We start from the raw sequence: 27,112 nt of genomic DNA, 5'->3' as shown, positions 1-27,112 counted from the left end.
AAGAGAAAGGGAAACAGGGAGAAAGGGCTGAGGCAAAGGGAGACTATATACGAAGGGAGGACGGAGTGAAGGAGTGGGAGAGTGGGGGAAGGAGGTTAGGGAGAAGGGGAATAGAGGAGGAGAGAGGTAGAGAGAAGAGAAAGGGAACAGGAGAAGAGGCAAAGGGAGACATTATTGGAAGGAGATACGGAGTGAAGGAGTGGGAGAGTGGGGGAAGGAGGTTACGGAGAAGGGGGATAGAGGAGGAGAGAGATAGAGAGAAGAAGAGAAGGGAAACAGGGAGAAGGGGCAGAGGCAAGGGAGACTCTATACGAAGGGGATACGGAGTGAAGGAGTGGGGGCAGGAGTTACAGGGGGGAGGGGGCGGCGTGCCAGAGTCCACCATCCATATTCTTATCACCGCAAGACGAACGACACACGCCCTTACCGTCCCTTTCCGTACACTTCGCCCCCTTCACCGACCCGCCGCCGAGCCTCGCCGAAATCACCTTTAACGCCCCGCTGATGCCGAAGTGGAGGGCCATCCATGCGCCGTCACAATGCGTCTTTTATCTTGGGTACCGCTGGTGCTGCCCCTCTCACGTGCCTGCCGCGGGGGGAGGGCGGGAGGGGGTAAGGGAGAGAGGGGGAGAGGGTAAGCTGAGGTATATATGCGGGTGAGAGCGTCAGGCACTTCACTCTGGCTTCAGGAGTTGCCCTCGCTGTTTCTACCAACACCACCACCAACAACACCACCACCATCATGTCCATCACCGGGAAATACGTTCTGAGCGGCAACGAGAAATATGCTGATTGGCTCAGTGCTGTGGGTATGTTGCTTAACCCCCTTAACACCATCCCTGTACACCAGTTCGAAACCCTGTATGGTATTGTTGTGGATTTGTAGGTGTGAGTTGTATTTTACCTGTCCTTTAGCCCCCTCTCTCTTTTTTTTTTTTTTTTTTTTTTAGTTGTATTTGATTTGTCTTTAATGATCCCTTGATTCCCACCATAATACTTCCTAAATATATGTCCCTGTTTATTTGTTTAGCGCAGTGTTTGCATTTGTTGTATGTATTTATCTCCTTTAGTGTGTGTTTTCATGTCTAGCACACTTCCACCTCTTTGACCTCTTCAGAAATTCGTCCCAGTGTATTATTTTGCTTAGTAGTAGCTTTGTGGTGTTATGAATCAGGTCCTCCGTTGGTTCAGGAGTCACAAGCGGTGTGGGTCGCAGATGACTTTTTTCTTCAATTAATTCTAGCGGTTATAGTAAAAATGAGGTGCTTGATTCGGTTGTCAAGTTGTACAATGTTTACATGAAAATTAACGCCCCTGAGGATGTAACAACCTTACTACACATTTCACCCTTTTTATGCAATCTGCTTCGAAATCAAACGGACCGGTTCATTTTTTCGAGGTTTGAGCAAGGTGGGCGGTTAATTAGTTAGTGTTAGTGGGGACATTCCTCTTCGTTCAGTGTAATAGAAAAAAAAACACTAAAGTAACAGGTGCCTCAGTTACCTGCATATTGAATCAGAGTTATGTAGACGAGTTAACATACATATGGTTCGGAGTCTCAGTTCGGGTGGTTCGAACAAGACACTAGACACAAGGGCAGCTCCGTGTCGGGGAGGTAGTGTGTGCAGCGGCCTTCCTTGTGTGGCTTCTAGTATACTCCTGTGGCTGCTTGGTGATTCTTCAAAACTTCTCTGGTTCACTTTGATCGCACTACGTGAGATGATATCGACGTGACTACGGCGGGCAATATTCGCAAGCATTTCGGCGCCCATGTACACATAATTATTAGACATGGCCTTCACAGGACTATTGGACATTTCCAGGGTTATTTCCATGACCCTGTTGGTAGTTTGACCTTTCTGTGCCATGAGGGCCCGATTAATCTACTCCTTGTCCTTTGAAAGTACTTGATGTGAGGCGTAAGTGTAAGAAAACCAACCTGCACAACTCAATAGATCATTCAATATTGCACTTTTCCTTGTCTTTGTAACGCTCCAGCACAGCAGCCTAACTAACTGCACAACTATCAATCAGTCAATCAATTCACAGCCTAATAAAGCCCATCAATCAATCAATCCGTAGCCTAATACAACCCACCAATCAGTCAATCCGTAACCTAATACAACCCATCAATCAATCAATCAATCCGTAGCCTAATACAACCCATCAATCAATCAATCCGTAGCCTAATACAACCCATCAATCAATCAATCCGTAGCCTAATACAACCCATCAATCAATCAATCCGTAGCCTAATACAACCCATCAATCAATCAATCCGTAGCCTAATACAACCCATCAATCAATCAATCCGTAGCCTAATACAACCCATCAATCAATCAATCCGTAACCTAATACAACCCATCAATCAATCAATCCGTAGCCTAATACAACCCATCAATCAATCAATCCGTAGCCTAATACAACCCATCAATCAGTCAATCAGTCCGCAGCCTAATACAACCCATCAATCAGTCAATCAGTCCGCAGCCTAATACAACCCATCAATCAGTCAATCAATCCGCAGCCTAATACAGCCCATCAATCAATCGCAGTATCCTCATAACCGGTGTGTCCGCAGGTATCCCCGCTGACCTCGCCGCCAAGCTGGAGGCCGCCAAGCCCTCCCTGGATGTGACCCAGAGTGGCAACGACATCGTCATCAAGACCACGGCCGGCGACAAGAACTTCACCAACACCATCACGCTCGGCAAGGAGTCCCAGGCCACGCTCCCCGGCGGCATCGAGTACACGGTCAGTATTATAGAAGCGGAGTACCTTAATGCAGCGTTGCCAGATTATCGTATTCACCACATCGTATTTATTACTTTTAAGCCTCAAACTCTCGTACCTACACAAATAACGATAGAAAATTGAAGTTAGCGGTAAAGCTCCTATTAAGTGATGTTTGTTTATTTGTTTTTGCTATAGTTATCGGTCGGAAACTACGAAAATGCAATGCGATGAGTACGATAGTTTAGCAACGCTGTCTTTATGGTGTTTTTCCCCCATTTTGAGGGGAAGTATAGATTAACATTTTTTTATATTTTTTGATGGGTGTTGATTAGAATTTTTCATATATTTTTTAAGGATATAGATTAGCATTTTCTCTATTTTTTGTGGGGTAGTCTTATAGGTTAGCAAGTTTTTTTCTATTTTTTGATGGGTGTTGATTAGAATTTTCCATCTATTTTTTGAGGGATATAGATTAGCATTTTCTCTATATTTGGGGGGTAGTCTATAGGTTAGCATTTTTTTGTCATTTTTGAGGGATATAAATTAGTACTTTTTGTCATTTTTGAGGGATATAAATTAGTACTTTTTGTCATTTTTGAGGGATATAAATTAGTACTTTTTGTCATTTTTGAGGGATATAAGTTAGTACTTTTTGTAAATTTGTAGTCTGATAGTCCGATACTTGTCATCTTATCTCTCTTCCTCCTCCTCCTCCTCCTCCTTGTACTCGATCGTCTTTTGTTTCTTCCCCAAGACTTCTTTTTATTTGTAGTGTATCATTTTTGTTTTTCTGCCAGCACATTACCTTTCCCTTCGTCTTCATTTTTTTGACTGGTGTTCATGTCTATTTTTTTGTGTGTGTTTGTTTCGATTTCTTTCTCATATCTTCCTATCTTTCTATTCATCATCTTTTCTATCCATCATCTTTCTATCTTTCTATTCCTCATCTTTCTATCTTCTATTCCTCATCTTTCTATCTTTCTATTCCTCATCTCCCTATCTTTCTATTCCTCATCTCCCTATCTTCAATTCCTCATCTTCCTATTTTTATCTTTCCCTCCTCTTTATTTCATCTTTAGTCTTATTCTCAATCTTCTATTTGTGATTCTCTTTTGTTTCCTCTTCATCTTCCTTTGGTTATTCAGTTTTCTTTGTGTATTTTATTTATTTCTCATCTTCCTTTCAGGCCTGTTTCTTTCCTTCATCTTCTATTCGCCTTTATCTTCTTCGTGTGTGCATCATCTATTCTTCCTCTTCTTCATTCTTGGGTCATTCAGTTTTCTTTGTGTAAATTCTTTCTCCTCCTCCTCCTCCTCCTCCTCCTCTGCTTATCAGTCTGTTTATCTTCCTTCATCCTCACTTCACCTTTGTACTTGTTCTTTTTTCTTCGTGTGTTCATCATCTATTTCCTCTTTTTCATTCTTAGGTCATTCAGTTTTCTTTATGTAAGTTCTTTCTCCTCCTCCTCCTCCTCGTATCATCCAGTTCATCTTCCTTTCATCCTCCTTTCACGTTTGTACTTGTTTTTTTATCTTCTTCGTGTGTGCCTCATCTATTTCCTCTTCATCTTCAAGTTATTCAGTTTTCTGCGAACGTGATTCATTTCTTATTCAGCTTCCTATCAATTCAGTTTTCTGCGAACGTGATTCATTTCTTATTCAGCTTCCTATCAGTCCGTTTATCTTCCTCTCATCCTCACTTCACCTTCGCTCTGTTCTCTTATCTTCGTGTGTGTGTGTCATCTCTTAGGTCCTCTCCATCTTCCTCTCAGTATATTACACGTATCGTCTCCCTTATCTTCACTTTTAACTATCTATTCCTCTGTTACAAACCTTACATTACTTCTTCAGTCTTATTCTCTTCGCTTCCTTGTGTATCATTTCTTTTTCCCCTTCATCTTCCTGTCAGTACATTAACCATATCTCCTCCCTTATCTTCACTCTACCTGTTATCTTGCTATTCAATTACCTACTCCTCTCGTATGGGTCTAATTTTGTCACCATCTTCAGTCTTATTCTTGTATTGTTCTTGTGTATCATCTCTCCTTTTCATCTTCCAATCAGCACATTATACCTATCTCCTCCATTACCTTCACCTATTATCTTCCTATTGAATTAACCACTCCTCTTTGTGCCGGTGTATCTTCTCTACGCTCCCATATCACCTGTAATTAACTCCTATCTGACTAATATCTGTCGGCCCACTCACATCTTCAAGTTTCCTTCAGTGCTTAATAATTGGTTTACTGATAGGCTCGCTGGGTGACTCATGTCCGTTCCCACAATCATATCTCTCAAGTCCTCTTCAGCTCTAATGTTTGTTTCATTATTTTACTGTTTTACTGATACTGTTGTCATTGGTTATCGTTGCCCTTACCTCCCTATCTCCACCTCTCCAGCCTCACTCCAATGGTCCAAGCCTGGCAGTACAGTGACGCTCTCTTCATTTAGTCTTTGGTTGTGTTTATTATTTCTTGGCCTCACCACACGCCTTTACATCTTTTACCGATACTGTTGTCATTGGTTATCGTTGCCCTTACCTCCCTATCTCCACCTCTCCAGCCTCACCCCAATGGTCCAAGCCTGGCAGTACAGTGATGCTCTCTTCATTTAGTCTTTGGTTCTGTTTATTAATTCTTGGCCTTACCACACGACTTTACATCTTTTACTGATACTGTTGTCATTGGTTATCGTTGCCCTTACCTTCCTATCTCCACCTCTCCAGCTTCACCCCAATGGTCCAAGCCTGGCAGTACAGTGATGCTCTCTTCATTCATTTAGTCTTTGGTTCTGTTCATTAATTCCTGGCCTTTCCACACGCCTAAACGTCTCCTTTCCTCTTCGTTTTAACCCCGAGCAGTGACATGACCCCAGCAGTATATTCTTCCCCTTCAATCTTTTTTTATTTTTATGATCTACTATTTAACATCAGGCTTTCCAACAGTCTCTTATGAGGTTAGACGGTCAATGATTTTTTTATATATGGGAGTCAATTGTGATGGGATGAAGGAAGGGAGGGAGGAAGGAGGAAGAGGAGAAAAGGAGAGAGAAGGGAGGAAAAATAGAGAGAATAAGAGAGGGGAAGATAAAGCTTGTGATGGCGGGGTGGAGTAAAGGAACACACTACGTCTTCCTTGGCCTGCCTGGTGGATGGTGACCTGGTTCTTGCACTCCCAACACCTCTCCCTCTCACTATCATGGAGGTAGAATTGGTGGTGTCGACTTCAGCCCAATTAAGTGAATCCGCCCGAGATGTCATTTTTACGGCCAAGTGTCAGGTGTTGTCAGGTCAGGCTCCCTCTTAATGGGCTCGGCCAGGCTCGCCCACCCCCATCTTTTGGCCGTAAATTTGACAGTTCGTCGGCTTCACTTCAATGAATGGGATTAGCGGGCCGTATCGACTCCATCAATTCTACCTCCATGATCACTATCCTCCCTCCTCTTCAAGCGCCCAAACCACCTCACTCTCCGTACTCTCAGCATCGTACTCTGCTCCTGTAATCCACATCGTCCCACCTCTTCACTGGACACCATGTCTCTCCATGTGATCGCAGCCATAGACATGTATATTTTTTATGATTTCATTGCTCTTTAACAGTCATATATCCCTGTATGCTAACCTCATAACCTCACCATCACCCAGATTATGTAACCCCCCCTTAGTGTTTTGATTCTTGAACTTTCCTCCCATCCTCTCATTGATGTGTCCAGATCATCTCACTGTCTACAAAACTACCTTATCTAGCCTCTCCTCTCAGCTTTTTAGTCAGCTGTATCTGACTCTTTAGTGTTTATCACTGGTTTGTTTTTCTCCAGGCAGGGAATGAGTGTGTGTCAAGTATGTTCTTCCTACACTTTTCCATGCATTTTTTTCTTTTCATTTTGTTTCAGGATTTTACTGTTACTAATAGCAATTCGTTCTTACTTTTCTGAGCTATCCTCTTCCCAAGTTAGGCTTTTCCGATACCCTACACCCATGTCCACCCAGCAGTGAATGGGTACCAGGTATTAATCGGGGGTTGTGTCCCGTCTCCTGGGATCTGTTCACTTCCCTATAATTCCTTCCCCTTCTCTCTCCGGCATATGACCACAGATGTTGCGCCGATTAAACGAAACTTTCCAACTTTTCCCAGGTCCTTTTCCATCATCTTATAAAATAACGGGACAATTTTACCTCATCTGCCCAACAAATCTTCACTACACCTTTAAGAGTACACATATATATAATTACAATGCCTTGGAGTGCAGAGGGTAGCAGGGTCTGACCTCCTCCCTTGTTATATTATTCACTTACAACACACCTCTGCATCTGAAACTGACTCTCTCGTCTGGCCACTCATCCATCTCAACCTTGTGTCTTTTTCCTTTTGTTTATCTGTCCCTGAGCTGCTTCCTTTACCATAAAAAAAATAAACACAATCCATCTCGACTTAGTCTTTTTTCTCTTTGCTTATCGTTTATCCATCCCTCTGCAGGTGAAGTTGACGCTCTCTGGCACCACCCTCAACGGCACCTGGGACTTTGGCGGCAAGACTGGCACCGCTACCGTCGAGTTCACTGCCGACGGGGTCACACAGGTGAGCCGCCCCATCACCCGGCCGACCCTGATGCTGGCCGGGGCGGGGGAAGTAATGCCTAGGAGGAGTGGGTGTTGGCACTTTGCATGATTTAGAGTAGGGTTAGAGGTGTATTTTAGTGCTTTATATTTTTTCTTCACCCAATTTTCTTTCTATATTTTTCTTTACTTCTTCAATTCCTGACTCTCTCTCTCTCTCTCTCTCTCTCTCTCTCTCATTGATCACTCACCCCTGACTCTCCTTCCAGACCATGATCTACAACAACATCGCCTCCAAGAGGATCTACTCCCGCCAGTAGTCTGCTACACCCCAAGTCTATCAATATGGTCTCTAGATTACCTTTTCCTCACTTCACTTGCTAAATTTGGTTGTCTTTGCTCTTCAGCCTGACTTAGTAACTTTGGTATTTAAATTGTTACACCACCTGCACTCAAGTCACTTTTATCTTTACATTCTTTAGTCTTGTAACATCTTCTGAAGTGAGTAATTTAGCAAAAAGATATCCTTGAACACTATCTGTACTGCTAACAATAAGGATGTGAAATTTTATTTCTAATAATCATTAAAGTCTTTTTTATAAGTACTGGGTTATTATTGTGTAGTTTGTAGTTCCCACTTTCCATTGTCTCTTAGTTGTCTGAATGGCATGTATGGTCTATTCCGTGTCTGTGTTCCGACTGAAACCTTGCACGTGAAAAGATCAGAGGTCACTTTCATGGGTTCAACTCGGGCTTGTTTTTACAAAATCTCCTCAACACTGCTGCAAGACGTGCCACATCAAGCCACGAACACTGCACAATGATAAGCACCAACCTTCCTGTAATGTGAGGACAGCTTCACCACAACTCACTTCACGCCACATTCCTTCCCTGAGGGTTGTAACAAATGATGATAAGGGTACATTTTATTACACTTTTAAAGTGCAACACATATCAGAGAAAATATATCTTTAAGTGTGTTGCTCAGCCATGACCACTGGCTCCCTCGCTCCACCAGTGTTGGCTGACGTGTGGTGACCAAACACACCCTAGAACACACCTTAATGCGATGCTCATGAACACGTTACTATATGACAAGACAGAGTGAGGGAGCGGGCGGCCGACAATGTCTCTTCTCACGCACACGCTCACTCACAGCTCGGACACTTTGGCGTCCTTGTACAAATCATAAAATCAAGAGGGAAGATTTGTTAAAAAATTAGCATTCATTTTGCACAGTAAAAGCTTCTGTTAAGTTATTAATATACAATATTGACCCTGTGAGTGAGGCAACTCATGTACTCCTGCCTCTCATACAGCCACTCACTCTGTAGCTTGCTTACATTTTCTTTCATACTTGCTCTCTCTCTCCCTCCCTCTCATCCGCCAGCACTGCACAAACTGCTAACCACAAACAATGCAACGTAATGTATTCATGGCACATTATTAATTATTGTTTTGCATCACCAATCAGCTCGGTAACATAATATTTCACTACTTGTAATTATGCAATTCTACAGCGTCACACATTTTTGTATTTTTCTTCATTCTCTCCAAAGGCAGCAATAACCTAAGTATTGGGGGCACGGCCTGTTCTTTGGGTAGCTGATGAGGCCCATGGCACTACTTCCTCTATGGAGTGCCAGGAGGTGGGGGACACAGCAGGGAGGGGGCAGGGGAGGGGCGAGGTAGGAATGGTGAGAGGGCTGTTATATGGCACCCCCACACACCTCTGAAGGGTGCTGGCAAGGCTACTACTAGTGTGTGTGTGTGTGTGTGTGTGTGTGTGTGCGCAGTGTCTGTGTGCGAGTGTATTGACTATGTACACTTCTGAGCTCTACCTTGCATGTTTGGGGTGATGGTTGAGGCGGCGGCTGGCATCCCTACTAGTCTGGATGCACCACACATGTGGCGGCCTCATTTATAGTCTGTTCACATTGATGTTGAAATGTTCTTAAACGTATCGGCACCTCAGTTTGCCTGTTTGAAAAGCCTATCGTAGAAGATGCTGGGCTTCTCATGGACTGTTTTGTGATCCTGGTGATAGTTTTACCCAGCTTATGCACCTTGATCAGGATAACTGACCCATGAAAATCCAGTTAATCTTCTCTTTGAGCTTAGAAAATAGCTATCATGGGAGAGCGATATGTCTAAGAACATGGACTAAGCCTCATCACCTCCATACAGTTTATATCGTTGCCCAATCCAAGCGAGAAACACTCCAACTCGGGTTACATGTGATGGGTGGATGCTGGGAAAGGTTAGATCTTGTTAGTCATTGCTGGGTATGGACTGGGTGTTCAAGGCTGGTTTATGATATCAATGTGAAGAGTGAGACCTTTATCCATCAATTATGCATGTTTACATTGTCCTCTTCCAGCGTCCATCACTACCTTTTTGACACTCCCTGGTGCAGCTATGAAGCTTTCAACCCTCCTGACACACAGCAGCTCAGGGCCCAAGCTTCATTACATAACATAAGAAAACAGCAACAGTTCTCCCTGATTCCTGCTGATGCACTACATGTTTGTCTAAACTCTCCCTCTAATACATACATCAAAAACAATCAACAAGTCACTACTGTCCCTGAATCTTGCCACTCTGCTACGGCTCTGTCACTGCAGCTCTGTACCCTCCTCCCACCACACTGCTGGCAACAGGGGTGGGAGGAGTTAAGATATGCTGTTAATTCAACTCATTGTCCTGACTACTTAAAAAAACATTGGCTGAATTTTACAACAGCATATTCAGTCTTTCCCTCCCCAACAATGACTTTTGGAACATCCACATCATTTCAGTTAGGGTATTATTTTGCTCAAAATTGGCCTCAAGGATTTCAGCAGATGTGTTGTTTTGGTATCAACAGATACCAAAACATTACAGTATATTCATTCTCCACACACTGGATGGCATCTAGCAAAAACTGGGAAAATCCAATGACCGTCAAAAATTCTTATTGAGGTTTGAAAAAGCAAATATGCTGCCCAAAACCAAGCTATGTAATAATTTGGTAACAACGCAATCCTTGCTTTAACGTGCACTACTAAACCAATCAATCGGGGGGAGCAGACACTTAGGGGCACGTTGCCTTGCCTGTCCTACAATGCCATTCCCCTGAGCAAGTCTCTGTGCCGGCTGCCTTCCCTTCCCCAGTAACTCAAGGCAGGATTAATCAACTTGAAGCCACAAGTGTTGTGGGTGTCCCCTTGGCTGTCTCCACACAGGATTGTCTCTTACAGGAACAACCCAGTGAACAAGGCTGAGTAATGTGCCACGTGCCCATTTGGCAGGAGTTGGCACTGATGGTCTATGCAGATAGCAGGCCTCAATTGTGACCTGGAGTAATCACTGAAGTGACACTACATCATTCCAGCAATGCCCCATGACTCTGTCGAATACTTATTACCAAAGGCATCAATTTGCCTTTTCAAGTCCCTATTTAGTGTAAATGTCTCACATCCATAAAGACAGGGAGCACAGGCAACTTTTAAGATTTGAATCTTTGTCTTTCAGACAGGTATTGATAACGCCATACATGTAAGCTGAGTGAGTACATAACACTGAGGGCCATGCCAGTCATCCAGACATCACCTGCAGTTGTACTGTGCTGCCTTTCCGTTCCTCTGCCTTATCACAGCCTCTGACATTACCAGGAGAGGGTGGGGCTTGGCAGTGGGTGAGTTAGCATCCACTATTTGTAGCCCAGCTGTTTGAAGCTGCTCACTAGCAGGGTCTGCCATGTACAATTGCTCAAAGTACTCAGCCCAGCACTAAAGTAAACCCTTAATTCAATGGAGGCTGAAAGTAACACGTCACCACACTGTTCATTTCCAAAAGGGGAGGACACCAGGGTGGTGAAGCAGCAGGAAGTGATCCTCTACATGTGCAGAGTAAGATGGGTTAGGGTAACAAAGTGGTAAGTGTTAGTACTTTTGCCTACCAAACTTATAAATGTAAAAGCTTGAATTCAAGACTGATATTAGTAACAGTAAAAGTAAGGATTTTTTCAAGATTTTGTGTATTTTTTACTTGACTGAGGCTATAAAGCCAACACTCCTGGTGAAGATTTGGCATGTGTACTGAACATTATCTCAACACAACCATCCACTTTCCTCTCACCTTAGGAATAGGTTCAAGTAACTCAATGGATAACTAAAATGTGGATTTCAGAGTTTTTCATAAGAGTATATGGAAGTTAATGAGCGCAGGTCGGAGGATGTGTCATTGTTTATGTCCACTGCCTCCACGGTGGCCAGGCCAACATGCCACAAATGGCCAGGCTGGGACATTGGTTGAGTTATTTTGGCAGGGTTAGTTAACTTGAAAATTTGTCATCAATTAAAACTACTGATTTCCAAAATATTCATATTTGTTCAAAACAAAAGTAGCACATTCTCCAGATCTTTACCACACCTCTAATGGAGCATGTGGGCAGTCCAGGGGACAGCCTGCAGGAGGGAGAAGTGTGGACAATGAGATGGTAGAAAAACTGAAGAAGCATTATTTCCAAGAGGAAATTGAAGGTGTAGAGAGATAAGTCTGCAGACAAGAGTGAAAGGAGACTTGTAGGTATTCTCTTGTGGAAGTTCCAGAGGTAGACATCAGAATTTGTAAATGAATAGCAATTAGCATTCAACTAAGAACCTCCGCTATATTTTTTCATTCATTACATGAATGTTACTCATTTCTGGTGATTTATCTTAATATAGTCCATCCCCTGAGGCTGGCTCCCTGGCTCACAGCCGAGTAAGTAGGGATGCTGCTGATTGGTGGTTGGCGGCAAGGCGCCTGACACCTCCCTCGCCCAACACACCAGCCCAGGCTTAGAAAACATGCATATTCTTTTATACAAAATAGGTAAATATTGTTGGTCCCATTAGACTGAGCAGAGATTGTACAACCATAACATCATGTTCAAAACTCATTAGGGTGAAAAATAGTTATCAAGGTGTGTCAGAATTACATTTAATATTTATACCACTCTTTACTTACTATTTGCAACAATAACAATCAATTTTAGAATAAAGTTTGTTCTAGGACATAAAATCCTCCTGAATACAATGGTACGATCAGATTTTAGATGAAGTGAAATATAAGAGGAGACGAGAAAGGATTTGTAAAAGTGGTATAAACATTAAATGTTATTCTCTAACTTCTGCTCACCATAGTTACTTCTTCTTTACACTAACAAATTTTGAAAATCATGTGATGGTTGTAAAATCACTACTTAATCCAATGGCATTGACAATATTTACCTATCTTGTCCAACAGATGAGCTAAGTAAAGAAATGTTAATATTTTCTGAACTTAAGCCAGTGATGGGTGACAGAGATGCCAGCCAACAGGCAAGCAGCAGCGACCTTCCTTACTCGGCGAGAGATCCAGCCACAGCCGGGACAGATCCAGCTTAAGTGAACAGACTGGCCATCCTGACGGTATCCTCCTATTGCCAGTTCATTAAATTGAGGGTTTACAATTAATAAGATTACTACCATCATTACTAACCCCACGTCCCACCATGTTCTTCAATAAATGTATCTAAATGTGTTCATGTTTCCACAGCCTGTCTCTCAGCCATGGTGTTTCCTCAGGGTGAAACTGCTTACTAAACTCTGCGTGCATCACCCGGCCTACACTTGGACACTGCATGGTATTCAGCCGGCAGTCACCAGTTGATGCCAGATTAACATTCACAGCAGAGAAGTTGACTTAGTATGAAAAAAAAATGCCTTTCTGAAGTCTAGCAATCAGCCTGAACCATCCCATCAGAGACAAGGACTTTTTTTTTTTTTTTTTTCATGCAAATCAAAGAGAATACTAAAAATTAAGAACAGAAATATGTGACTTAGATCAGACTCCAATCTGTATGAGCACAAACCAAACCTTCAGATCACGCGTGGTAACCATATGCCACTGCAGGGAGTTCTCTGCCGTGGCGTGGCACGGTGTGGCAGGGCAGGGAGGGGCAGGGCGATGGCACAGCTCTGCCCAGCTCAAATTTTAGGACCAACACACACATGTATGCACACACACACACACTTAGTAGTCTGGAAAACAAGGGAAACTGTTTTACTGTGTGGAGAGACCTAACAAGTAGGATGAAGTCTCACCCTTGACACACAAGGCAGCACAGGGCGCACACCCAAGGACATCATGCTTCTGTGCTGTTTTCTTCATACAAATTGATTTTTAATGGAAATGCTGTATTTGGTGAATGGAACAAAAACTGTGATTTGCTCATGAAATACTTCTGTAAACATCTGTAAAACATATACGCAATAAATTTCAGAACTAATTCTTGTGGATATTTTAACAATGTCTCTTCACGCCTGTCCTATGACGTCCTGGCACTTCTTTGATGCAGTAACCTCTCATTAATCAACAGGGGAGTACAACAGATGGGGGGGTGGGATAGAGGGTGCTCAATCACTATATCATCCCTGGGAGACCCTCAGAGCAAGTCTCCATGCCAGTGCTTTTCCCATACCCAACACGTCCCAACAGGACCCATTAACTTACTCTAGCCACAACATTTATAAACACTGCCTTAACCTCCTCCACTCAGGGTTGTTTTGTAGGGTTGTTACTTGCAGAAACAACCTGGTGAGCAGGGCCAACTTCTGGGTAGCATGGCACGTGCCCTTGTATTCAAGAGTTGGTGTTCAAGGACCATGAAAGTAATGAGCCTCAGTTCAGTCTCAAAGAATAACTGCCAATTTGACACAGTCCTTCCAGCAATATCCCATGATTCTGTGAACTTTTAGTTACCAGAGGTATCCATGCCTTGCATCCATAACGTAAGACAGGAGCACAAACGACTTGAAGATCCAGATCTTCATCCTTCTACACATATATTTGTGCTTAGCAAGTTCATCATACCATAAGCCAAGCCAACTTGCCAGAAGACTTTAGACATGACCCACTCTTATTTTGCACTACACTACCAAGGTGTGTGATATTTTCCAAGAACTCAATGTCCTCGCCACATGCATGAACAGTCCATATCGTTTCATCTAGTATGCCTCCAAACACCTGTACCTTGGCCCAGGAACCCAAAGTCCTAATGGCTTTGCCTTCTTGTGCAGTGCCTCGAGTCATCAAATCTCAAGCGACTCCGCAAGGATTACTGCATCACCAGCAAATCTAAGATCAAGGACCCTGGCATTGCCAACAAGTACTCCACAATAACTGGCCCACAACTCTGCCTAATACCCAGTCCACACAAGTGATGGGGCAAGGACACAGCCCTGCCCCACTTTTGCATTCACAGAAAAGAAGCTGGGCCCCTTCCCACACTTTACAGCACTCTCTGTCCTACAGTAGAGGCCAATCAATCTTTCCAGGAATCCCGCAGAGTCACAGGAGATCCAAGACTGCCTCACAATGGACTCAATCAAACATCTTCTTGAGATCAATATAGACCGAGCATCCCTTTCAAAACTCATGACAGCGCTCCACCGGTAAGCGAAGCAATAGGATACAGTCTGTTGATGATTTATCAGGCATGAATCATGACTGCTCAGGTCTGTGATCTCAGTAGTTGACTGCAAATCTGCATAAGCAATAGAGGGGCAAACACATTGCCTGGCACACTGAGCAAGTTAATACTGCAGTAGTTGTTCCAGTCCTGATGGCCCCTTTTCCCTTTCTGGGTAGGGATGACAGCCACATTTAACATTCAGGAGGAATGGCATCAGATTTTCATATGGCAGTTAAGACCACATCCAACCTGCTGATCAGAGCTGCAAGGCTTTGATGTGTTGACAACAGTGGGTTCAGCTGGCATGAGAGGCCAGAGTAGGGACATGGCATGTGAAAGCCTGTAAAAAATCCTCATACTAAACACTTCATTATCTACTACTAACTAAATTAACAGGAACATACACCAGGGGGGACGTTGCTTCACTCACCTACCGCCTCCACCCCCGACAGTCCCTCTGAGCAAGTCTACACACAGTTACCCTTCCCATTCCAAGCCACTCTTGGCAGGATCAATTAACTTGCTCCAGCCATGAGTTACGTGGGTGTCCCCCTTGTTTCCTCCACTCAGGGTTGTCTCGTACAGAAACAACCCTATGAGCAGGATCAACGTCTTGGAAGCATGCCACGTGCCCATGCAGCCAGAGTTGGCATTCATGGACTAAGGTGGTAACAAGCCTCCATTCAGTTTCAGAGGTAGTCGCTGGTTCACCACTAAATCATTCCAGACACCCCATGATCCTGCGAAGGTACTTGATACCAAAGGCATCGACACGCCTCTCCAAGTCACTATTTAGTGTCCATGTCTCACAGCCATACAGCAAGACAGGAAGCACAAGTGACTTACTAAAATCTTTGTCTGCCTGCAGAGATATCGACAATGGTACATACTCATATTGAGCGAGTCCATAACACAGCGGGCCAGCCCAATCCGTTGAATGACTTCCTGGTAAAACCCACCACTGTTATGCACTATGCTACCAAGGGCCTGGGGGCAGCCAGCAGCCCAGAAAAAGCCTAGATATGAAGAGGATTGAATCAGTTGGCAGCATTATACAAAGGTGCTACCAACTGAACTACTGTGCTTAGCATATCAAAGTGAATACCTGTACTGTACTGTGAAGTATATTTTGAGATAGGTACTCAATGAAGAATAAATAATAATAATAATAATAATGTGATCCCACAGTGAGCAAGTAAACAACTGTGCAAACAACAAAGGTGCAGAAACATGCAAGGAGGAGTGGGCTAAGAGTGATCAGATCCATCAATGAAAACACCTTCAGGATTTGGATTATAAAGTGAAACTTGGTACTTTAAAAGGAACTCGGGATTCAGATTCCGTACCGGTGAACTAAAATGATAATTTCATTGCCTATTTCAATTCAGATACGTACCGTTTTCTTGAATACCCTAATCCAACACTCATTCAGCTTATCATAGGGAGTAACTGTCTTTCAATATGTTTGCAAAAATTCAATATCTTTTTCTAGATGAAGGAAAAGTGACTTTTCAGAGGCTTAACTGCCTGTCCAGAGCTTTGCTGCGGTGGAAGACGTGCACTCTTCCCCCACTTAGTGACTGCCTGCCTGAGGCTACAAGACCTGCCAGTGCTGAGGGGAGCCAGTTGAGTCTTGTAGCCTGCACCAGCCCAGCCTTTACTTTCCAAACTTTTGAGTTCATAATCCAAAGGATGGCCTTATCTTTAGTTATGAGGCTTTGTGGATAAGGACTGCCAAGTCCATGAAACAGCCAAGGCCCTGAGGCAGCCCCTCCCTCCCATGAGCAACAACTGTCATGTGAACAGCACGTCATATGTTTACTTGGTGCTTTTCATGGAGGCAAAACAAGACTGAGCATAATTTATACTAAGTCTATGAGGAAAAGCAATTTGTCTGGTCTGTACTTTATTACACAACAAATTAGGAGCTAGACAAGTTCAAATAAAATTTTATTCCATAACAGTGCACAGCAAAATAAAGCAACATTCTTAAGATTATCATTCTAATATTTCATCCTTTTATCTTCTAAAAATTCACTTCTTCACTTCATGAAGAGTTTTAAGGCAAGTGTAAATTATCCCACAGGTCAGTTTGCCAACATTTGCATCAGTGTTGGGCACCAGACAGGAGACCAAATCACTACACCCACAGACCCTGCGAGACACTCAGACTGTACTGAAGGGAGGTAGGTGAGGCCTCTCAATAAGCTGGCCATCCAAGGACTGACCCGGCACAGCATGCCTTGCTCAGGGAAAGGGTTCTTTCAGGCCCATAAGTTGGTCTGGCTGCTGGTATGCGCTGGGCTCACCAGGACAGGTGAGGCCACACCACCCAGCCTCCTGATGAACCACGTCACTAACAAACAAGTGTGAGACTACTTCGCAGTGAATAACAGTAAGACCATTGACAAATGGCCTGCAGTCATGATAAAAACTAAGAAGTAATTAGATAAAAGTAGTTCTTGAATAGTTCAAAAAGTCTTGTGCTGACATAAAATAAAACAGTATGAGGTGTAGATGCATAAGAAACTAAGCAGACATGACCATAAGAGAAATGAATGATAAGCCAGACACTAGAGTCTTTTGTGCTAGCAACTTCTCCCTGCAGCCAGACCAAGTTACTTGATAATGCCTCCGTTGTAATAATGCCCAACAGAATCAGAGCCACAAGTGTGAGCTGAACTATGAACACACACTTAGCTTTGCTGTGAGATTAATCTACACATTTACCAATTCATTACATGTTAGTCTAAAAACTTTTGAGAACATTTTTAAATTTGAAGGGTCTGTGGGGGTTTGATTTGTTACAACTTTGATGATGAGTTACAGAGATGATGATAACAGATGGTATTACTTATCAGGACTGATAATAATCACCAAGTCAACAGTCTCAATATGGAGGGTGGTTGTTATAATAATAATAATAATAATAATAATAATAATAATAATAATAATAATAAAGTCACTACCATTACTAGAGGTTACCCCACTTTCTGCAGGGGCTGGGAGAGAGGGAAAAACATGGCCTGTGTTACCGTTTAGAGAACTGTGTCAGGGACAACAGATAAGGGATGACCAGTCTCTCATCTCAACCTCCTCTTTTGATATTAATTTTTATACAGATACATGTATCCTTCAGAACAATAATAATAATAATAATAATAATAATAATAATAATAATAATAATAATAATAATAATAATAATAATAATAATAATAATGATAGTAATAATAATAATGATAATGATATGATAATAATAATAATAATGATAAAAGAAGTCACCACTCATTTTTTTTCAGTTGTATGTTTTCAGTAGTTGCAAATCACACCCTGGACAAACTCTGTAGTACATCTGACACTGACCTGAATATACACTATGTACAGTCCCATGAAGGTGAGGCAGAGAATATGAATGAACAACAGAGTAAACAACTACTTTCACCACGGCAAGAGATAGAAGAGGTACAGGAGGCCAAGGCATGCACAAGGAGGAACATGGGTCAGGTACCTTGATCTTATCTGAGCCACAGCTTCAACCGCAGTGCATCCACCCCGTTAAGATAGTACCTGCAACGAGAGAACACCGGTGAGGGAATGGCAAGGCAGCAAACAACATCCCTGCTCAGACCCCACTCACTCCCCTCTCACTTGTTCCTGTGTTCCTGGTCCCTTCAGCACACAACCCTGACTTTCAAGAGGAGGGTATCAGGACGCCTCTCCTCCCGAAATTGACCTATCTTTTGGCCACTTCTCTGCTCTTTTACATGAGCAGCGAGTAGCGGGCTTTTTTTCCCATTATTGTTTCTTTCTTTTTTTTTTCTCTCTTTTTTTTGCCCTTGAGCTGTCTCCTCCACTTAAAAAAAAAAAAAAAAAAAAAAAAAAAAAAACTGTGTGTCTCTCTACCTTGTTAAAGCATTCACATTTTATCAATACCTTCTTCCTGTCATTACCCTTCCTCTCCTCCTTCCTTCTTGTCTTCACTCTTAACACAGAGCACACTTGAGCCACTAAAAGCAGCATTCCTCACACTAATGTCCTTGTACAGTTTTTGTCTCTTCCCCATTCACATCTAGCTTATCCATCAGCTATCTATCTATCTCTGGTTTCCTCACTCTGGATACTGAATACATTAAACAGTTCAGAGGAGCTATCAACATAACAACTTAGGTCTTGGATATGACTCCCTCCTCTACTCTTAAAAAAAAGTAATAATCCTGAAATTGACCTCTCTTTTTGCCATTCCTCATACTCTTTTTTTATAGGAGCAGTAATTTAGACTTTTTTTTCATAATCGTTTTCTTTTTTTGCCCTTGAGTGGTTTCCTTTACACTAAAAAGAAAGAAAAAATACAGCTATGAGTGTGAGCCTGGAAAGCACAAGTGTGTAAAGTATGACCCATGGTATGAATACAGATAAGCAGTTTCTTGCACACCACAAACCCGCTTGGCCCAGTCACTGCAGCATTACAATTCCTGGCCAAGTCCTTGATGAGGGTGGGTTGCCAGGTAGTGTCTAGATCCGTGTGTGTGTGTATGTGTGTGTCAGCCGAGGCTCATCTACAACTACTACTACTACTACCTCTACCTAATCATGAAACCCACCCAGCCTTATGTACCAAAATGTAAAAAAATAGATGAGGGAGGATATCGAAGTAGTGTCTGATTCTGTATGTTTGTGTGTTAGTCCAAGCTCATCTACTTTAACTACCTCTACCTAAACCTTATGAAACCCACTCAACCTTATGGACCAAAATGTAAAAAAATAGATAAGGGAGGGTTGCCAGGTCATCTACTTAACTACCTCTACCTAACCATCACAAAACCCACCCAACCTCTTACACCAAAACGTAAAAAAATATGTAAATAAATAAAGATAAATAAATAAATGAAAATGAGCCCATCTGAGCTTCATCTACATATATTTTCATGCAAACTAGACTTCTATAATAAGTATCTAAACATCTGTAAGAAAATCATGAAAAATAAACATCTATAACAATTGCCGAACTTCATTTCCCGTGTGGATAATACAATAGTCCACCTCCCCAGAGTGCCACATTCAACCACTTCCTGTTTCCATAAATAAGTAACAAAGGACCTTCATATCAGAGAGACCAGACAGAACTTACTGACAACATACAACCAGACACAACATACTGACAACATACAACCACACAACATACTGACAACATACAACCAGACACAACTTACAATATACAACCAGACACAACTTACTGACAACATACAACCACACAACATACAACCAGACACAACATACTGACAACATACAACCACACACAACATACTGACAACATACAACCAGACACAACATACTGACAACATACAACCAGACACAACATACTGACAACATACAACCAGACACAACATACTGACAACATACAACCAGACACAACAGACTGACAACATACAACCACACACAACTTACTGACAACATACAAGAGCAGCAGCAGCAACATACAACATACCTACATAACATACAGCAACATACCAAGAGAAGTTTAATTATCTGGGCAAAGGTTGATATAAGGATGAGTATGTGAGAAATTAAAAGAAAGTACTAATAAAAAGAAGAAAGGACGGATACAAGGAATTATCAGAGGAAGGAATGTTGATGGTATGCTTCTGGTTACTCTGAATTATACTTGAGAAATGTTAAAGAATGATGCCTAAACAATCTCATAGCCTGTCCAACCCCATAAGGGAAAATAAGGATGTTAAATGAAGAGGAAGAGTTGATATGTAAAGAGTGGTTTAAATAATACATACACCTAAACAGTTGATATGTAGAGTGGTTTAAATAATACATACACCTAAACAGAAATGAGAACGTAAGCAAGAGTTTGATTTTTTTCTTAATACAAAGAGAGACATAAATAAGGTGCAAAATATCCTGTGATGAGAGAGGAGTGTTAAGAAGAAGAAAAAGAAGAAAAGGAAGAAAAAAAGAAGAGGAAAAAGAAGAAAAAGCAAAAGCAGAAGAAAAAAAGATGAAGAAAAAGAAAAAATATAAGACAAGAAAAAAGAAAAAGCAGAAAAAAAGTACAAGAAGAAAGAGGAGTGTTAAGCCTAAGGTTGGTTTTACAAGACACTTTCGCTTCTCACCAACTATTTCTAAAGGTCAAAGAGGGGATCAATCGGGTTCTAAGGAGTGTTTCTTTAGGTTCACGGTACAGAAGAAGGGTCAAACTACCACCAGGGTCATAAAACTACTCCTGGAAATGCCCAAAACTCCTACGAAAGCCTTGTCAAATATGTGAACTTGGGAGACAAAATGTTTAGTAATATGGCCCTAACCACGAGCATCAGTGAAACAACCTACCGGAAGAGTCTCTTGTCGCGGACGAAGCCCAGGTTCTCGTACAGCCTGAGAGCCGGCTTGTTGGTGATCTCCGTCTCCAACACAACCTCGTCAGCGTCGTCGGTGGCCATGGCACGGATTGCTCTCTGCACCAAGTTTGACCCTGAAGGAAATGAGGTTCAGGTCAGGAAAAATAATTGACATTCATTCACATCCTTTTACTACACTTTAAGCACCTTCTACTAGATTAAATGCTATTCACAACTAATATTTGGTGGTTTATGCATTACTGGTATATTGTATTGAAAATTACACCAAGGTTATATATGCCTGATTTTCTTAAACATCTTAATAGACTCCACCAACAACAATGTAGTTGATTTGGCATTTTTGACCTGTTTTACAAGGTGTGGTTTGTTGGTTTTGTTGATTTTTTATATGATTTTTATGACTGAATTTGTAATGTGTAATATGTAAAATTCCAACACCTCTAACTTCCTCCCTCCCAAAAATGGAATTGAAAAGCCAAACTAGCAACATAACTATTAATAAATACTAATATGACATATAAAAATCTGATGATAGCATTTACTGTGTCTATTCCAACCTGAATGACAGCAAAATTAATACACAGCATGTTTCCTTTTCTACTTACCAATTTTTCTTTTGCGAAACCTGTGATCGACGGCAAGCATTGCAATGTAGCCCCGGACCGTGACTTTCTTGTGCACGTCCAGCTTACAGACGATGGCCCCCACCACCTCTCCGTTTGAGACAGCCTGGAGCACACACAACACTCAGAGAGGAGCTATTACGGCCCTGCCTGAGCTGACTGTTCCTACCTCTGAATGTTACCTTGGGCTACAGTATATACACAAAACTTATTTTGAGACTAACAATGTTCCATCAACACCTGTCAAACTTAAGCAACTACTTTATATAAATAATACCCCAAAAATTAATCCTTGGTAGAAAAATAAAAAATAAGGTTGAAATAAAAAAAAATTGCTTACATTCCTTCCTTTCCAAGTTATCTACTTTGATAATGCATTCCTGTATCAAAAGAACTTTCCTATCACATGCTACCATATACTGTATGTTTACAGTTGCTTAATCATTCCATGATTAAAACTTAGTGCTGGTAATGTCAAATGTCCTGCCAACCCCTGCTCCCTCCCTAGTGAAGAATACACCACACCTGGAGAAGCCTCAAATTTTACCTAAACAATCTCATGTCCTCATCACGGACATATTGAGATTGGAGCAACTGCTGTACGTTTATAAATAGATATAAATAGGTTAGGTCAGCGGAGCAATGTACATTTGAGTGACAACACTGCACAACTTCTTCAACAAGTTTACTATATATACCGGTAGTTCTTTTGTAGCTGTTTTCCAGTGAAGAAAACTGTCATGTGGAAGAGCATCATACTTTACCCGGATATGGACAATCTGTCTCTGAAAAAGACTGCTCAAGTATTCATCAAACCCAGTTATATAATATTCCAATAGGTTAGTTTTTGCTGAATCATTTTTTTCTATATTGGTGCCAAATAAGGGGGACCCCTGTACTGGTTGGGACTGACCAGCAGGATGCCAAAAAAACTACAGACACCATGGGCATCATAATAATGAAATATATGTGGGAGATACAATCTTCACCTTCTCCAACCTGATCTTGATGCATTAGGTATTTATGAAAAACGGACCGACTATTTACTGAGCAGTGCTCCCTGAATATTGGATATTTACATCATTGTACATCAAGCAGACCGGAAACTGTTCTAGCCACAGGGTGGGTGGAGGCAGAGGTGTAATGGCCGGTGATGCAGATAATGACTGAGGGCCTTAAGCTGTGGGGCACCCTTTGGCTTAATGCTTGTGACTGCCTCATGTCTCAATGGCCTGGGGTTGATCCCCAAGCAGGTTGCTAGAAAAAAAAAACTTTTCCAAAGTAGATCAATTTCTCATGTGCTTTAAGAAAGTGGCAAGTCCCCTTGATGATAGTAGGAGGACAGTGCAAAGACCCTCCCATAAAAGGTAGGGGGGACAAGTGGGGTCAAAGCTCCTTCATATGGTGTGGTTAGGCATGGCTTATAGGCCCAGCTACTTGGTAAATAACAACTCAAGATTGACTAAACTGACAAGCTGCTTATAAATAGCAACTAGGTACCTAAGAAAACTCTTGAGGTCATGAATAAAAATATAAAAGACAAAAATATTACAAAATCACATTTTGAGCAAGTTATATCTTTCCAATAAATTTTCCTGTTTTAAAATTTGAACATTTTTCTAAGGCCAACCTAGTGTCTGAAACACCTCTCTCACAACATAACTGGTCTGAGGAAACACCCAAGACATCAATCAAACCTGCAACAGCCAAAGACTTCCTCATACTCCACTAGTGTATAGTAAATTCATACTACCAAACCTCTAAAGAATTATGATGATGCTGTGAAAATGACAAAGCAGGACACTGGATGTGGGAAGTCATGCCACAAGAGATGCTCAAGACTGAGGAAGCTAAATCAAGCAGGGGTGAATTACAGGTGCCCAGTGTGTGAGAGGGGACAGGAAACAGAGGAGGGAGGAGGAGACAATGGAAGTAGATGGAGGTAGCCTTCAAGTGGTGGACCATTCTGCTGTTTGGGAGAGATGTTGTCGTGTGAGGTTTGAGCAGACAGCAGTGAGAACAAGAATAGCAGCTGCATGGATAAAATAGTGATCAAACTTGCTGGTCAGCAGAAAAATATCATTAAGGAGTAGGGTAAATATCTACTGTGCATGTGTGAGACCAGTGATGTTGTCCAGAACATAAACATGACCAACAAAGAGTTGGAGAGGACAATGAGGAGCAGTGACTGCAGATTGCTGAGATACATGGGCGTGTGAGATGGGAGGGCAGGATATCAAATGGAGGTGATAAGGTGTGGCGTGGAAGACGTGTTGAAAGTGCTGAGCAGGCAAAGGTTGAGGTGGTGAGGGGATGTCAAGAGGAGGAAGGATGAGCGTATACTAAGAAGAGCTGCAGAGGTGGAGGTAGAAGGGAGGAGACCAGCTGGAAGACTGAAGATGACCTGGAGAGGGTGTGTGGAGGAAGATATGAGAAGGATGAACATCTGGGGGGAGAGAGTATATGACTGTGGGAGACTTATAACCAGTCCAACCTCATTAGGGAAAATAAAGACCTAAACTTATAAACTGAATAAGCAATACTACTTTATGAATCATATCACACACACACACACACACACACACACAGTGCCGCCACAGGGAAGATCCAGGGCAGCGTGACGTCCTCTTCATCTTGGGGTCCGGCAAGCACCGCTGCCCAGCCAGGCCCGGGCACCACCCCAAGGACGACCTGGCCAGGGACACACCTACACCCGCAACACAAGATAAGCGCAACACACCGCCGCCCACCAACACATACGTACCAGGAAGCACAGCTTGGGCCAGTTATGTATAAAATATCTATACGTGTATATAGAGTAAGGTTCAGACAGGTCCTTCTGGATTAGCCTCATTATGGCGGACATTTGTAACTCGTTCTCGTAATTAATGTACTCCACTTGTAGGTCGTCCGCCACCGCCGCCGCCGCAGGCACGGGACTTATGCATATTTCCGGAGTCACTAAACTGTCACTGGCGGAGCTGAGGCTGAGGTCATGCGCTGGGGTGCTCTGGGTGCCCTGCGACGAGCCCCCGGAGGTGTGTCGGGTCCTGGGCCGCGCCCCGCACAGCGACTGCGACGAGTCCGACGAGCGCTCCGAGGCCAGGGAAAAGGTGTCGGAGACGGCAATGCTGCCGCTGCTGGTGGCCTCTGAGACGGTGTGGCCGTTGCACACCGCACCATTGAGGTCACTCTTGGACTCCTGACTAGACTCTGAACACGGCTCCTCCGGGGGGGGCACGGTGGGCACGGCGGGGGGGCGGCACTTGAGGGCGGGGACGTGCACCTCGACGTCCGTGGTGCCCAGCTTGATGCCGTTGACGCCGCCCCTGAGGGAGAGCTTGTCCCTCAGCTCGGCGGCCACCCCGCCCTCCGCCACACCCTCGCCCGCGGCCCGCTTATCCATGGCGTGGGCGTGGGCGTGGGCGGTCCTGGCCCTGGCGCCGTGCACGGGGGCCAGGTCAGCTGACGGGGCGGGCACGGTGTGGCACGGCAGCAGGGGCGGGAGGTCTGGCAGCAGCACCCGCCTGACGGGGGCCTCACGCATGGTCCCGCGGCCTCCACGCCTCACAGGCTGGGGGCGGCTGGCCTCACGCCCCGCCTGGCCTGGCTCAGCACGCACGCCATTACCACCTCGCTGGCTGCCAGTGTTTGGGCCAGACAGCCTCGTCACCTCCTGCTGGGCCGGGGACGGTTCCTGCACTGGCCGCCCGCACGCCCTCCCCAAGGCCCTACACACCCTCACACGCCTCGCCAGGGGGCAGGGGAATATTTTAGCAAGGGCGTGTGGCCTTGTGGCGGCCCAGCGCTGGCCTCGCAGGGATATTGAAATGTTTCACAGACTTTGCGCTTATATATGGATTTGCGGCCGTGTGGAGCATGGTGAGCGTGACGTCACCCGGCGGCCTGCTTGAAGGGCCTGCCCCGCCACCACGCCCTGCACACGCCTGCACCTGGCCTGCACTGCCCACGATGGCTCTTATGTGCTTTTCCAGTCCCCTCGTCTGTCACCACTCGCCTACTGCCCGTCCCGTGGCCCGCCAGTGTGCCTCACCCACCGCCATAACCCTTCATTAGCATATCATGGCCACATCTCGGCCCCAATAGATCCATCACTGTGCTAAATCTTGTGGCACATCACCTCAGTACACCTTTTCATGACTTTTCACACACATAAACAGCATCAGCATTTCCATTAATATAGCACTTTTTTTGTTTATTCTAGGTATGCAAGCAATATATCAGAATCAATCAGTGAATTAAATGACCAATCAAGCAATCTGATAGTTCGCCATTTCGACTTGTATAATTATTTAATCAACCTATCAGCCCAGTTACATAACTTAGCTAAGTGTTCCATATACGTACATTAAGGTAGGAAACCATCGATCAATGTCTTCAACTTTGCATGGCTTAATTAATTCCAGCAAAGGTAGTCCATAATAATTACTGTTTCACCGACTCAAAGGTTGTCTATCTTTGATAAGGCCAACAATTCAAGGATAGCCTATATTTATAGAGGAAGTCATCCTGGAAGGTGATAATTATAAGCCAAGTTATTGAGTTTGATCAGAGATTCTTAATTTGTAGGCTACACTATTGCAGGAAGGTGTAACCATATGATTCCACGGCATACTCTAAATTATGAGATTCTTTTTCAATGGGGCAAACCACAAGACGGTGTCCCTAGTCGTGTTAGTGGACAAAGTCAAGGTCCTTCACAGAATTAGATGATTGAGTTTGCCTTGAAAGATCCGTTTTCTAATACACCAACAGAAACAACAAAGCAAAATACCATTTAATAAAAACAGCCTCCAATACGGGCAACAACTCAAAGATATTCTGATAAAATAATACGTAAAATATGACAATGATAATAGGTGATGAAGATAACGATGACCTTCGACGATAGGCCTATAATCTGGGTTTTGGATCGCTGCTAACATATGACAGTGAAAGGCCCGCTACTGTCTACATATATTCTTTTTAATGAGGTAGTATAGTCATCATCTTGAAGACTTAATTTGTAATATAGCAAGTTCATCATGGCGGACGCGAAGGCTCCATTTACAGACGTTCATCCCCAAATACAAAGCATGATGAAATTTTCTTGAGTCACTGGTAAATAATGTCAGTGTTGCAACCACATATCAAATACAACGAAGATTTTAAGAAGCTAAAGAAAAAGAGGAGGAAGATGAAGAAAGGCGAAAAGGAGAATTAAGAAGAGGAAAAATTTAGACTCAGAGCAGGAGGAGGAAGAAGAGGAATTAAGGAGAGACGTGAAGGAAAGGGGAGGATGAAGAGGGGAAACTATAGGAGCAGGAGGAGGGGCCGGAGGAGGATGTGAA

General features: G+C 43.2%; 2 protein-coding genes and 3 long non-coding RNA genes across 8 annotated transcripts; 2 read left to right on the top strand and 3 right to left on the bottom strand.

The window, feature by feature from the left end:
* The first annotated feature begins 641 nt into the window (after positions 1 to 641).
* Positions 642 to 7,893, top strand: LOC127005493 (fatty acid-binding protein, liver-like). Its single transcript, XM_050874401.1, has 4 exons — positions 642 to 809; positions 2,582 to 2,754; positions 7,211 to 7,312; positions 7,560 to 7,893. Exons 1-4 carry the CDS (start codon positions 743 to 745, stop codon positions 7,608 to 7,610), a joined length of 393 nt encoding a protein of 130 aa, XP_050730358.1. The 5' UTR covers positions 642 to 742; the 3' UTR covers positions 7,611 to 7,893.
* On the bottom strand, positions 888 to 2,484 carry LOC127005494 (uncharacterized). Its single transcript, XR_007758570.1, has 2 exons — positions 2,117 to 2,484; positions 888 to 2,083 (listed from the first exon to the last, which is right to left on the bottom strand). It is a non-coding gene; the product is annotated as an uncharacterized LOC127005494 (long non-coding RNA).
* Positions 3,273 to 7,204, bottom strand: LOC127005495 (uncharacterized). Its single transcript, XR_007758571.1, has 2 exons — positions 5,439 to 7,204; positions 3,273 to 5,275 (listed from the first exon to the last, which is right to left on the bottom strand). It is a non-coding gene; the product is annotated as an uncharacterized LOC127005495 (long non-coding RNA).
* Positions 7,894 to 8,203: 310 nt separating the features above from the next.
* Positions 8,204 to 25,780, bottom strand: LOC127005492 (N-alpha-acetyltransferase 30-like). 4 transcript variants are annotated; one of them, XR_007758569.1, is made up of 7 exons: positions 24,526 to 25,780; positions 22,460 to 22,546; positions 21,744 to 21,867; positions 21,110 to 21,251; positions 18,279 to 18,337; positions 13,174 to 13,337; positions 8,204 to 11,738 (listed from the first exon to the last, which is right to left on the bottom strand). XR_007758569.1 is itself a non-coding variant. In XM_050874397.1 (6 exons), the coding sequence occupies exons 1-5, from the start codon at positions 25,306 to 25,308 to the stop codon at positions 18,286 to 18,288; spliced, it is 1,188 nt and encodes a 395-aa protein (XP_050730354.1). In that variant the 5' UTR covers positions 25,309 to 25,780; the 3' UTR covers positions 8,204 to 13,337; positions 18,279 to 18,285. The 4 variants fall into 4 exon arrangements, 3 of the variants coding, with proteins under 3 accessions (XP_050730354.1, XP_050730356.1, XP_050730357.1); XM_050874397.1 differs by having other exon boundaries at positions 8,204 to 13,337; XM_050874399.1 differs by lacking the exons at positions 8,204 to 11,738; positions 13,174 to 13,337 and having other exon boundaries at positions 16,704 to 18,337; positions 24,526 to 25,777.
* LOC127005496 (uncharacterized) lies at positions 13,344 to 17,391 on the top strand. Its single transcript, XR_007758572.1, has 2 exons — positions 13,344 to 16,299; positions 16,410 to 17,391. It is a non-coding gene; the product is annotated as an uncharacterized LOC127005496 (long non-coding RNA).
* Positions 25,781 to 27,112: the final 1,332 nt, after the last annotated feature.

The sequence above is a fragment of the Eriocheir sinensis genome, chromosome 30 (assembly GCF_024679095.1).
Source record: "Eriocheir sinensis breed Jianghai 21 chromosome 30, ASM2467909v1, whole genome shotgun sequence".
NCBI classification, from domain to species: domain Eukaryota; kingdom Metazoa; phylum Arthropoda; class Malacostraca; order Decapoda; family Varunidae; genus Eriocheir; species Eriocheir sinensis.
The sequence above is the reverse complement of the archived record's forward strand: the minus strand, read 5'-3'. Positions and strand labels throughout refer to the sequence as shown.

Coding starts and splice junctions, on each gene's coding strand:
- LOC127005492 (XM_050874397.1), bottom strand. CDS start 25,308: ATGCGTGAGGCCCCCGTCAGGCGGGTGCTGCTGCCAGACCTCCCGCCC. Junction 21,252..21,743: donor GTTTCGCAAAAGAAAAATTG/GTAAGTAGAAAA, acceptor CATTTCCTTCAG/GGTCAAACTTGGTGCAGAGA. Junction 18,338..21,109: donor CGCGACAAGAGACTCTTCCG/GTAGGTTGTTTC, acceptor CTCTCGTTGCAG/GTACTATCTTAACGGGGTGG.
- LOC127005493 (XM_050874401.1), top strand. CDS start 743: ATGTCCATCACCGGGAAATACGTTCTGAGCGGCAACGAGAAATATGCT. Junction 810..2,581: donor TGATTGGCTCAGTGCTGTGG/GTATGTTGCTTA, acceptor GTGTGTCCGCAG/GTATCCCCGCTGACCTCGCC. Junction 2,755..7,210: donor CCGGCGGCATCGAGTACACG/GTCAGTATTATA, acceptor ATCCCTCTGCAG/GTGAAGTTGACGCTCTCTGG.